At 44.4% G+C, this 14059-nt stretch overlaps 1 protein-coding gene across 2 annotated transcripts in view; it reads right to left on the reverse strand.

The window, feature by feature from the left end:
• Positions 1–45: 45 nt before the first annotated feature.
• Positions 46–14059, reverse strand: part of LOC123729266 (sodium channel subunit beta-4) — a 31366-nt gene continuing 17352 nt past the window's right edge. The window contains exons 2-6 of one of the 2 annotated variants that reach the window (XM_045703569.1): positions 6801–6964; positions 6372–6591; positions 5589–5718; positions 5298–5364; positions 46–5194 (exon numbers count right to left, since the gene is read on the reverse strand). In XM_045703569.1, coding sequence (XP_045559525.1) covers positions 5316–5364; positions 5589–5718; positions 6372–6591; positions 6801–6964 — 563 coding nt within the window. In that variant the 3' untranslated portion in view covers positions 46–5194; positions 5298–5315. The remainder of the gene's footprint in view (positions 5195–5297; positions 5365–5588; positions 5719–6371; positions 6592–6800; positions 6965–14059) is intronic. The other variant, XM_045703568.1, reaches the window with a different exon arrangement.

A 14059-nucleotide genomic window follows, 5' to 3' on the forward strand; every position in this document is an offset into this window, starting at 1 on the left:
TCATCCACAGCCTTAGCAACAAACTGACACATCCACAACAGTAACTCCTTTTATGCAAACCTTTATTTCCAGTATATATATACTTTTTTTTCTCTACAATTCAAGAGGAAAAAAAACAATTGGGGTGCATAGTTAATGAGAGGGGAGAACGTTGGACAGTATTACAGAAACAGGAGTAGGAGGTGGGAGTTGCACATTCACTTTATAGTTCTTAAAGGAAGCATCACGTTAGAGACTGAGGGGGTTGAGTCGGGTCAGTCAGTGACTGCCTCACAGTAAGCGGGTGTGTGTTTTGGTGGGTGAGAGGGCGAGCTGTTTTCCTCTGCACGAGCCACATTAGCCCTCATGCTCAGCTTGGGCTTGACAGTGGTCGTTACAATTTAGCAAGCCATTATGGAAGTACAGCACTCTAACCCCAGTAACAAATAGCAAATGCACTGTACTGAGACATCAGTTAGGATGATACTGCCACTTGAGCCATTCAAGGCTGTCTAGGGACTGCTACCCACAGACAGTAACCCTGTGGGTGAGGCCAGTGAGGGAGTGAAAACAGCCCCTCCTCAGAACCATGGACAGCTCCATGGAGTAGAGGATCATGGGTGAAAACTGTGTAAACCTGTGTGTGTTGTGATCCTAACAGGCAGTAACCTGGCTACCTATGAGCTCAGAGGAAATTCCTATCTATTTGACTATAGAGTAAACTGTGCTGTGGGTAGCTTCAGTTGGCTACAAATGCACACCCATTGTAATAAGGATTAAAATAGATACAACTTTTTTTTGCTTATTTGTTTGCTTGGCCTTGGTGGGCTAAAACTTAGAAAAGGAGTTTTAAAATGCAGTTTGGCCAGAGGACCTGTACTGTACTGTACAGTATACTGCAGGTTGGAGCAGGGGGTGTTCTCTGCACTGGAATGTGGGAAGCAGAGAGCAGACTTCACAAACTCTTGGCTTGGCAGTGTGAGTAGGAGTCGCTCTGGCAGTGGGCCGTAGGAAACCCATATTAGTATCAAATCAGATGATTATTACATCTATTATATAAGAAGCAGACAATGTTAGGACTGGATATGTTTATATTTCTGTCCTGACTTTCATTGTATCTCTTTATATTGAATACGTACACCTTGTGGCAATGTAATCTACAATGCATTATTAGCAAATTGGAGTATTCTTATTTGAGCTGCAGAGAATTCATGGCATGGATTAGCGTTGATTGGATTTCCCATGGTAGATAAGTATTTTGATAACATTGAACGTGAGATATAGCTCTATCATTTTCCAGGTTTTTGCTGTAGTAGTAAAACAGTGAAACATCATTGAAGTCTTCCTGTATTTCTGTGTACTGTCATAACGTGCACAAGGTATCAATACCGACAGACACATGACATTTGTTTCATTTCATGGTTGTGCAAGTGTGATAAGATTGTATCAAATGGTGCTTAATAATACTGTGCTGTAAATAATACTCGTAATACTACCAGCCATGCTGTTAGTCTATGTTGCCTGAGACGTTGGTTCACAGGGTGAGTTGTGTGGATCTGCCACGGTGATGCAGGCTTGAGCTGAATTCAGCTTTTAGTCTATCATAACATGCGGTCCACAATGCATCACTGCGGCTATGCGACTGCCTCTAGAGGATCACTACACTGGGCATGCTCACTGCTGCACCCCTGCAGCTCAGACATGCACAATCAGGCTCAGAGCTTGTGGATCTCAGCTCAGACATGGCCAGTTGAGCTCAGAGCTTGTGGATCTCAGCTCAGACATGGCTAGTCGAGCTCAGAGCTTGTTGATCTCAGTTCAGACATGGCTAGTTGAGCTCAGAGCTTGTGGAACTGCTCATACTGAGGGGCTTGAACAGACAGTGTTCTCCTAGAGATACTGAAGCAGTGAACAGTGAAGGACAACTCTGTACTTAGTAACACACAAGAAATACTGATGGTATTTCTGTACATTGTCAGATCTGATTAAAGTTACAGAAGGGACAACGAATCTGCAAACAACAAGATACGGATACAATAACTAGCCTTATGAATCATTTTCTTCATCGACATGATTCTTCTGAATACATCAACAGAGGGCTTGATTATACAAAGACACTGACAGACAAGGATCAACTGAATAGTATTGCTTTTCTCCCAGAGGCAGGCTTTGTGTGCTTTTCTCCAATGTCAAAGGAGTAATGGTTCACTGACTACATGGAACCAATTTTTTTTTTTTTTGTGTGTGTGTGTGTGTGTGTGTGTGTGTGTGTGTGTGTGTGTGTGTGTGGCAGATAGCACACCGCCATACCCAATATCTAGTTTCACGAGTTGGTTATTGCATCATCTGTTTTACTACCACAACAGCACATGAAAGTTGTCAATCTTATTGCTTCCATTAAACATAGGTATGTATGAATAGAATACAGAAACTACAGTGATGGTAAATGGTGAACAAGGTTGATCTATTGCCATCTCAACCTCTGTGATTCTGCAAGAACCTGCTGGAATGATGTTGCAATATCATGTATGTTACCTTGTGTTCTCTAAAGCTAAGACATTACATGGCAAAAGTTAAGTCCAGTGCCACTACTACATCCATCAAATGACCCTATAGGATTAAAATCACAACTATGGGATGTGGGTATGGCAGTGCTCTGTCTGAAAGCACACCCTGGCTCTCCATGTCACCAGGGCCCCTGGTAATTAAAAATAAAAGGTACTGCAGGTCAAGTGATAAGGAAGACCTTTCCAAAGATGCTAACCTCAACATGGTGAGGGAATAGAAGGAGGGAGGTCTAGAATGGATTATCCCTAGACAGACTAGTTGTCCCGATCTAACTCGTTTTCTATCTATCGCCACACACAATACGGTTATAATCAACCGGGCATCACCTTCCCTGCAAAGTCTAACACGTCGCTCTCCATTCCTCATATCAACCACATTCTAGATATTCATAAGGATACTCTACACGAGTACGGTTCCTATTAACACCCCTCCTAAGTCTACAGCACCACCCTGTCCCTAAACCCCCTGCACATTTTACTGTCTCAGGACGAGGAGACAGAGATGGAGGGGCCTATTACATTCCCATCTCAGATGAGTGAGCCCTACGAAGTGGACATTCATGTATAGTCCTAGCTCTGCAACTACAATGATACTTTACACACACCTAGACGTATAAAGGTGTGGTCGTCACTTCAAATGGCACCTCCGAATTTGAACAAATATGGATGTACAAGTAACACATTTGCTTTCGAAACAGGTTGAAAATGAGATAAATAAATTTAAACAGATAAGTTATGCCTTGGCCTGGTTTGAGATGCTCGCTTTGAGAATTGCATGTTTCCCATCGAGGCAATATAACATTCATTCTTGAGGGGGACGGAGTCATAAAGGAACGCTTTGATTACGGACAATGGACCTTTAGCATTCTGCAGCTCAAACTCATGCATATTAGTAGTGGGCCTTTTGGTTCATATGGCAGTTGATTTGAATACGGGACACTGTAGGCTACACAAGGTCAAGGGGTAGCGATGATGAGCCAGCTTGGCAGTTGGCGTCAGAGTCAATGGTGCAATGTTTTGCAGTATTGAAGATGGAGGGCATTATCCTGTTATAGGCTAATCACCACATTAACATTTTAGGGCTATGGGGGTTTGCATCAAATGAAGTGGATGTGAATAAACTGCAAGTAGCCTACAGATCCACTATGCATACAGGCCAGGTGATGACAGAACACTAGACAGCAGTCTTTCCTGTGGTATGGACGTGTCGCGTATATAAACAACATTCACATGCTAAGAAAATGCATTAGTTATTTGTTAGAAGCAGCATCATAAATGTTCATTCATTTCTACAGGGAAATGGGATACTGGGAATTGTCTTTACTTTAGGTCTTGATATTTTTATATTTTCTGTGTTTTTTTATATATTTTTTTTGTGTGTTTTTCATGGCGGTTTTAAGGCTCCCTAAAAGCGAAGGGAGCAGGAAGTGAGAACAGGCACCTGTGTTTCATCTAATGCAAAAATGTATCAAACCAGTTCCGGCCTGGATCTAATATACACTCCAATGACACCCTTCTTCCTCTTATCCTTTATCACATTCCTTTCCTCCGCAGTGACATTGTCCACATAACCAGCCCACTGCTTTGCCTTCCAAAGAACTGTATTTGTACTCTGTATGCAGATCTAATGAAGAGTCTAGACCTTAGTAACTGTAGCAGTCATTGATCATAGTGGTAAACATATTTGAGTTACTGTATATCCTATTGAATAGGCACAATTGATACTGTATGGAATTTGTTCCGGATCAGCTTTAAAGGCATTACCTTTCTGTCAAAAAATGGACTGTAAAGGTTCACTATAGTTAAGCTGTTTGCTCCCTGTAAAAGGTGTGCAGAGAGTACAAAGGATCTCCATCGGGCAGTAGGCTACCTTAAATATGTCTCTTAATAAAAAGAGCTGTAGAGATGGTCAGAATATATTTTGCTGTTGTAGAGTATACAATATGGCAGTTAGTAGAACTTGGCAGTGTGTGAGTTACTGTGTGTGTGTTTATTGGGATGAATCTTGTCCTGGAGGCAGCTCTGCAGGGTGGTCACTAGCTGGTTTAGCCACAAAGTCAACATCTGATTATAAACCAGAGGAGGCTGGTGGGAGGAGCTATAGGAGGACAGGCTCATTGTAATGACTGGAATGGAATGATGGAAAGGTGTCAAACACATTAAACATATGGAAACCACGTTTGACTCCATTCCATTGATTCCATTCCAGGCATTACAATGAGTCCATCCTCCTCAGAAATGTTCGGAAAGTAGGCTTTGCGCCGATTCAGATAAATACCTCAGTAAACTCCAAATTGGATACACAATCTTTAGGGTGTGTCATTGGAGTGTCTGATCCAGCCCTGATCAGTTATCATGTTCCCCAAAATCTCTAGCACAATTTAAAATATACATTTGACATACTATTTCACATTGGTTTATGTTATACTTTTGTCATTAGATAAAGATAAAACAGTTCATTGATAATAGCTTTCTTTCTATGCCTGTTCAATATATTTGCATGTGTACATATATACATGTACAGACATATATGTACATATACATAGGTGCACATGTTTCATGCCTTTGGTGTGGCTTTGTTGTCCGCTTTGGCTGCGTTGAGTCCATTTTCTGTGTTGTCCTGTCCTGAGCTCACAAGGCACTCTTTACTGTGAGAGGAGAGAGAGAGAGCGATAGAGCGAGAGAGAGAGAGTCAGAGTCAGTGTGAAGAACTAAAGGCAAGTAAAGAAATGTTGATAAAGGCATGCATACCAATGTTCCATGACAGTTTCAAAGGGGGGAGGCAGTAGCCGAAGAGCTGTCGGTTCGAATCCCAGCGCTGACGGGAAAAATGTGAAGGGGATGAGCTGGCAACCAGAGGGTTGCTGGCATTAATATCTCAGATGCCCTTGAGCAAGGCACTTAAACTCCCAAACAGCTCAATGGGTGCCACTCTGTGGCTGATCCTGTGCTGCTCCCAGCCTGCAGCCGCACACACTCATATAATACATACTAACTGCATACTCTGCCATCACTTATACACCTGAGTTTTGAATCACTTACTTCTTCTCCGCAGACTTTTTTAGGATGAGGAGCACCACAGTCTTTGTCACCATGACAACAATGATCAAGCCGATGACTCCGCCAACGACAGACACGATGATGGTGGTTACGGTATTGTCAACCACTTTCACTGGGGAGAGGAGGTGGATAACAAGAGAGAGGGTGGAAGGGAGGAAGGAATGGTGAGAGGAAGAGAGGGTTCAATAAGATGAGTATTCAGCTGTTTCCCTATAATGATAGTCAGGTGTACGTTCTGTCTAGGAGAATATGAAGAAGTCATGTGATGCAGATCTTTGACATCATGCATCAAAGATCTGGTGTATCTGTAAAACCTTCAAGAAAAACAAACTGGCAAACATCTTTTACCAGGCGACGATGAGAGAGAAGGAGGGAAGGATAGAGGAGGTGTGGATCAGTCTCACAACCACAGCGCTGGGAGATCGATTGATCCGCTCATGAGGAGATAGGATACATTTCCATATAGCTTTTACCTCCAAGGAATTGATTCTAGTGCATACTGTGTATACACTACAATCAACACATTCGGTTGGACAATAAATAGATGATGCTGCAACATAACACTTGACCATGGAACTGATATCGGGGTATTCTTGAGCCATTATACAATGTGGAACTTAGACACATGACAAATGAAGCAGATATTTGCCCCTACTTCCACTTGAAGACATCAAAAACACTGGTGACTGGGTGGCCTAAACCTAAAGTAGGAAAATGTCGTCAATGGGTATGTCGTATGCAGTCAGGGAGTGTGCAGTGCCTTACACTCATCCACCACGAACAGGGTGAAGATGGCGCTATGATTGCGGTTCTTCTCCTTGGGGTTCCGGGCGAAACAGGTGTACTCTCCCTCGTCCTCGAAGGTCACGTTGAAAAGCAGGATGGAGATGTTGTTGTGCTTACTGCTGCCCACAAACTCTATCCGCTCCTGGTACACCTGCACCCGTGGTTCCACACCTTCTATAGGGATCACTGCCTCACACAGCTGGAGAGGAATCGGGAGGGGGAGAGGGAGAGGGAGAAGAGGAGGGAGTGGAAGAGGGATAGGGAGAACAGGAGGAAGAGAGAGAGGAGGAATGTGGTAGAGAACAGGGGTGAGGGGGAGAGATGTTGAGATATGAGTGGGATGTCACGTTGCTCATTGGGGGGGGGGGGTGTTAGTGAGGGAGATGACCATGTCAGTCGGTGTCGTGCCTTCGCCATGGTGCCGTTGTCGTTGTAGTGCCAGTTGAAGTAGAGGTTCTTGATGCCGATGCAGCTGGAGTAGATGCAGGGTAACAGCACCGTGCTGCCGTTCATCGCTTCCATGAAGGGCACCTTCCCCACTGACACCTCCAGCGCTGAAGCACACCATACCCCTGGAAGGGAGGAGGGGGGGGGAAGGAGAGAGAGAGAGAGAATATGATTAGATTTGTAAGTAAACAATTGGGGATTCAATGATTTGGCACACTGGAAGACAGAAATTGAAATGCTCTAGAGAGAGAGAAAGAGAGAACGAGGAAGAGAAAGAGGACATAATTTGTTTTTCTCCAACAGCAGTAGCCTACATGACCGTTCTTCTCTTATCTCCAGCTATTTTTATAGTGGCCTGGCTGTTAAATGGCTGTTAGTATCATCACTTACCCAAAGGGCTGACACTGGGGCACAATACACACAGGTGTGTACATGCATACACACCTCAACCAGCTCTCACAGTCTCACGTCAGAAATAGATGTTCATCGATGTTTCTCAAAATTCAAAGTTGTTGCAAACGTCAAATAACCTTAAATAAAAGTATTTAAGGTTAAGTATAGGCATTATCTCTGAAATCTTAAGGTTAGGCATTAACTCTGAATGGTTAAGGTAAGGGTTAAGGTTCGGTATAGGCTTAAAACAAAAATCTCAAAAATAACATTCTATTGCTGAATTTCAACTTGCAACGTGGAATCTGAGGCAGATGCTTACACCCAACTGCTATCCCCGTCCAAAACGCTCTAGCAAATCAAATCAAATCCGAAACCTTAAGCGCTCACCGTTGCCCCTAGTGGCCAGTTTTCACGTCGTCACCCAATGTCCTCAGACATGGACGGACGTCGAATACTGATTTGTGTAATGGGTGACATGGCTGGTCAACCTAGGCCAATATAGCCCTCATATGTGTTTGTTTGTGTGTTTGAGTGTGTGTCCATCACGAGTCAACATGCCTCCCTAATCAAAGCATCAGCGTGATCTCCAACATATTTGAGTCCATTCTAGTCTACTGCATCCAAATCAAGTAGCCTATTCAAGTGTGTTTTCAAGGGAGAGCGAGTGAAAGAGTGGGAAAGCAAAAAGAGAAAAATAATGGATGGATGTGTGTGGGTGGGTGGGTAGAAGGAGGAGGGACAGAGAGAGAGGGAGAGAAAGAGAGTGATAGAGAGTGGAGGAGGAAAGAGAGACAGAGAGAAAGGGCCGGTTGTTTTCTGTCTGGTCCTGTGGGCCATGCAGTGCAGCACGCTGCAACACGGCGGGCGGTGGTATTCTCACCACGCGGCTTGGTGTCAGCGCTGAGAGGACTGCACGGGGGCTATTTTTAAATCCTCTCGTCCCATCTCAATATTTCATTCTGGGAAAGAGATAGTGAGTGTGTGTGCTGAGTGTATGGGCCTGTAAACAACTCTGGTACGAGTGAGTGTGTTTTTTGGATGATAAATGACTGAAGACTATAGTACTGCAGTCACACCAGCCTTGCACAACATGGCAATAGATCAGATCAGGAGAACCAAGCAATCCCATCAGCCAATTACCCCAGCTCAGCGCAGCTCCTGCGTTACCAGGGGCTGGTAATTAATGAAATGAATGTGTTTGTACTTGGCCAATAGTACTGTATGTTAACACACTGTGATGTGACGATAATTGCCAGTAGACGGGTGGGTTGGTAGCCTGGGTACCAGTCTGTTTCTGCTAACATTCCACTTCAAACACGGCACATGAGACGGTGTGCAAGGAGTGGAATGTTAGTAGAAACAGACTTGCACCCAGGCTAGTGGGTTGGCAACGCCACGACAAAGATGAAAAAGGCTCTGTATTGTTGTTACTCTGATCAGTCAGATAGCTAGCAACAATGACTAGAAGCATGAGTGCAGATGGCTTGTTTCAGCGAGCTAATGGGGCGTGCAAAGCAAGAGTCCCCACGTTAAATCTTCAACATACTTCTTCTCATTATATTTTTTCATTAGCACGCTATTCCTCTTACACCATTTAATCTAGAAATGTCATTCAAACTTTAAAACGTGTAGACTGGTCTGGACTGAGTTGCTTGTATAAAACGTTACCATATATTTGATACTTTTTAAGCTACGAAACTTTTTGTCTTTTCTTTTGTCCTCCATCCACTTTCAAAGGATTTCCTCATCATTCTAAAGGCCTCATTGTGACATCATCACTTTCAACATTCCATTCACTGGGTGTGGTATATGGTCAATATACCACAGCTAAGGGCTGTTCTTATGCATGATGCAACATGGAGTGCATGGATACAGCCCTCAGCCGTGGTATATTGACCATATACCACAAACCCCCGAAATGCCTTATTGCTATTATGAACTGGTTACCAGCGTAATTAGAGCAGTAGAAATACATGTTTTATCATACCCGTGGTATACGGTCTGATATACCATGGCTGTCAGCCAATCAGTATTCAGGGCTCAAACCATCCAGTTTATAATGCAATTTTTGACACATATCAGCTACTTTGGGCACTTTGCCAAGACAACAATTGCTATTCAAATCTGAAATTGGAACATAATGATCTGTTACCAATCTAACAATACAGCTGTTTTAGTAACTGCATTAATACATTTTCCCCAACTTTTCCCAAACAACTACCGTTTTGACCACTCCACCAACAAGTCAGACAAAAACTTAGAGCATATTAAATCTTCCTCTACCTCTCTGATTTTGAAATCTGAAAGCAGAACAGGAATAGCTTCTACCAATCAATAGGTAGAGCTCTTTTAGTAACCCATCGACTGCTTTTATTAAAGATGCAGTAAGTTATGTCAGAAGCTAGCAGATTCACTACTTACCAACAGCTGTAAATATCAATACAACTACATCACATTTTGAAATGAACTTTCCTGTCTTTGTCTAACAACACTATTATGAATCTAGCACAGAAGTTGTGTGGGTCAGAGTGCAGTATTAATTTAGTTTCATAGCACAAACGTTTGCTAGCATGTTTCTCACACTGGCTTTAGCCATGGAGGGAGCAGGCTTGCTAAGGCAACTGTTGCCTAGCAACATGTGCCTCAGAGGGAGACAACATCTACATAGCACGACAAGTTCCCATGATTTGTGAATCTGTTTTGGACCGAACAGCTAGCGTTAAGATTTCTAATGCTTCCCTGATCTGGGCAACCTGCAATGATACAGTGAAGATCTCTAATGCGCACTAGCTTCGTCCTCATTCTCAGGATCGTGCCCCGTGCTATAAATACCTGGCTAGTTTGCCTCTCTGTAAAGAGAATGGTGGGCTCTACGTTGATCCTTCTGCTCTGATTGGATAGAGCGAAGCTGTTGCGTTCACTCACTTCATATTTCACCCGGTCACTTCTCATCGCACGTCTTTCAGTTTTCGCATGTAACAACTGCAGTTTAGAGACTGACCACAACCACACAACTATTGTCCACAACTACTGACCACAATTACTGACCACAGCCACACAACTACTGACCATATCCACACAACTACTGACCACAACTACTGGCCACTACTGACCATAACTACTGACTAAAACTAACGGACCGCAACTACAGACCGTAACTACTGACCACAACTACTAACCTCAAATGCTGAACATAACCCCTGACCACAACTACTGACCACAATCACATAACTACTGACCATAACTACTGATCACAACTACTGATCACTACTGGCCATAACTACTGACTAAAACTACTGACTAAAACTACTGACCACAACTACTGACCACTACTGAGCACAGCTATTGACTAAAACTACTGACCACAACACCTGACCAAAACGACTGACCACAATCACTGACCACAACTACTGACCACAACCGCGCAACTACTGACCACAACCACACAACTAGTGACCACACAATTACTGAACCACACAACGAGTGACCACACAATTACTGAACCACACAACTAGTGACCACACAACTAGTGACCACACAATTACTAAACCACACAACTTCTGACCACAATCACACAACTACTGACCATAACTACTGTGCACAATTACTGACAACACAACAACAGACCATAACTCCTGACCTCAACTACTGACCACAACCACACAACTGCTGATGACAATGTATTTGAAAGACAAATACGTTCTTTATTGGGCAAAATGAATATATGCAGAGGAAAACGAGTTTATGTTGTCAAAAATCATTTGATTGTAAGCCAACCCTGTCTGTTTTTTTTGCAACATATTTTTTTTTTGTGCTGGTGGACAACCCGCCTGTCTATTATAAATGTGTCCTTTAAGGGTTATGTCCACTGCACAGGTTCCATCTTGAGCCAGCCCAGCCCAGTCCCACCTAGCCCAGCCCCACTTAGCCCACTCCCACCTAGCCCAGCCTAGCCCACTCTGCCCCAGACCAGTCTAGCTCACTCCCATCTAGCCCACTCCCACCCAGCCCAGCCTAGCCCACTCCGCCCAAGCCCAGTCTAGCTCACTCCCACCTAGCCCACTCCCACCCAGCCCAGCCTAGCTCACTCTGTCCCAGCCCAGCCTAGCCCACTCTGCCCCAGCCCAGTCTAACTCACTCCCATCTAGCCCACTCCCACCTAGCCCACTCCCACAGCCACTCAGCCAAGCCCAAACCCACCTAGCCCACTCCTACTCAGCTCAGCCTAGCCCACTCCCACCGAGCCCACTCCCACTCAGCTCAGGCTAGCTCACTTCCACCTAGCCCACTCCCACCCAGTCCCACCTAGCATAGTCCTACCTAGCCCAGCCCAGTCCCACTTAGCCCAGTCCCACCTATGCAAGCCCCATCTAGCCAAGTTCCACCTATCCAAGCCTAGTCCCACCCAGCCCAGTCCCACCTAGCACAGTCCCACCTAGTCCAGCATAAACTAGCCCAGTCCCACCAAGGCTCTAGGTTTCCCTCCCTATGCTGAGATGGAGCCTCCCATTCAGCTCCAAGATCAATGGTGCTGTATATAGCCGAAGCTTTTGATTGGCTCATTTTCACTCTGACCGGTGGATGTGTGCCATTATGGAACAATTAATCATTAGTGATGCCTATTACGATAGGAGTGTTCACATTTCAGCGGGTGTCACGGCTCTGTGATCCACAGAGAGGTGATGATGATGCACAAAAATAAGATGTCTTCATGATGGGAAGCTAGGAGGGGGGTTTGTGTGTTGAAGGATGGTGGCTGCAGTGGTGGATGGTTGTGTTTGCGTGTCAAAGGATGGTGGCTGTAGTGGTGGATGGGTGTGTTTGTAGAAAATGCATTCAACTTGTTAGTGGCATTGATCTATTTCCGTTATCTATACTGAAAAAAAAATGCAACATGTAAAGTGTTGGATCCCATGTTTCATGAGCTAAAATGAAAGATCCCAGAAATGTTCCATACGCACAGAAAGTGTATTTCTCTTAGATTTTGTGCAGAAATTTGTTTGCATTCCTGTTAGTGAGCATTTCTCCTTTGCCAAGATAATCCATCCACCTGACAGGTGTGGCATATCAAGAAGCTAAACAGCATGATCATTACACAGGTGCACCTTGTGCTGGGGACAATAAAAGGCCACTCTAAAATGTACAGTTTTGAGGGAGATTGCAATTGGCATGCAGACTGCAGGATTGTCCACCAGAGCTGTTGTTCAGATAATTTAATGTTAATTTCTCTACCATAAGTCGCCTCCAATGTCATTTTAGAGAATTTGGCAGTATGTCCAACCGGCCTCACAACCGCAGAGCACGTGAATCCACACCAGCCCAGGACCTCCACCTCCGGCTTCTTCACCTGTGGGATCGTTTGAGACCAGCCACCCGGACAGCTGATGAAACAGAGGAGTATTTCTGTCTGTAATTAAGCCCTTTTTTGGGGAAAAACTCACTCTGATTGGCTGGGCCTGGCTCCCCAGTATGTGGGCCTTTGCCCTCCCAGGCCCACCCATAGCTGCGCCTCTGCCCAGTCATGTGAATCCCATAGATTAGGGCCTACTTAATTTATTTCAATGGACTGATTTTCTTATATGACCTGTAACTCAGTAGAATTGTTGCAGGTTGCGTTTATATTTTTGTTCAGTATACTGTAACTCATTGCAGATCTATAGAAAATTTGCTGTGCCAATGAATGGCAATACAGTCTCAAATGACAAGATATTGACTGAAAAAGGTTGTCTTATTAAAAGAGTTTGTCCTTGGCTGTGATTGAACAGCTATTTTAAAGCAACTTGCTAAGAAAAACAATTAACAATTCAACAGATCATTAATTGCACCGATTAACTGAGGCAATTACCGCATTAGATCATACTTTATGAATATCCCATCTGAAATCTACCCCTAGCTCCTACCCCCTAGCCCCTAACACCTAGTCCCTAGACTCTAGATATTTCAGTCCAAATAGTCTTGGTCATATTTAAATTGCATCTGAACTCTAACCCTGTCATCCGCATTGCGTAATCAATATGGTGTGAATTCCACATAGAGGGCTAGTTGGAGCTATTGGCATATAGTTTATACCCATCCAATCCACTGTCACATCTTGACAGATGGTTCTTTTTACTGGGCCGCTGTGGCTGAGAATGACAGAGGTTGAGAATGACAGAGGCTAGCATCAATCACACTTCAGCAGAGGGAACTGACTGATGGAAGCAGAGGGAGAATTAGCGAGGGGTACCTGAGAGGACGCTGGCGGATGCAAAACAAACTAAGCTCCCTATTTTGTACTACTTCACGTTTGCCTTCCCTGGTAATCTCCCTTACCTATTTCTAGGGATGCACATGCATAGACATACGGTTTACACAAACATTTGCACGCACGCACACTTCCCTGGTCAGCATCGCAATATATCCCTCCCTCCCTCCCTTTCTCTCTCTCTCTCTGTAATGCAGCAGAGTAATGCTGCAGCGGCTTAATATATTCTGTTTCTCTCTCTGCCTCCTTCTCTCTCGCTCTCTCTCTCTCGCTCTCTCTCTTACTGGCACTCTATTTCCCTCCTCTTTGTCCCATACTCCCTGCTCATCTACTCCTCATCTTTACACAATTCATAGGAAACAGTTTTGTGGTATTGTTGATGTTGGCCCTCAAGGGCTCTGAGGCAGCTATAAGCTGTGTGATGCCAGCAGTGCTGGGCTAGCTAGGTTGGGGACAGCACGGCTGGTGAGTCACGTGTGTGTGCTGTGGGTCCCTGGAGGGCAGGACAGGACTAATCTCTCAGTGGTTTTGATTAAAGAACCACTTTTCTGCTCACCAGTCTCGACTGCCTGCCTGCTGCCTG

Source organism: Salmo salar, chromosome ssa20 (genome assembly GCF_905237065.1).
Source record: "Salmo salar chromosome ssa20, Ssal_v3.1, whole genome shotgun sequence".
In the NCBI taxonomy this organism is placed as follows: Eukaryota; Metazoa; Chordata; class Actinopteri; order Salmoniformes; family Salmonidae; genus Salmo; species Salmo salar.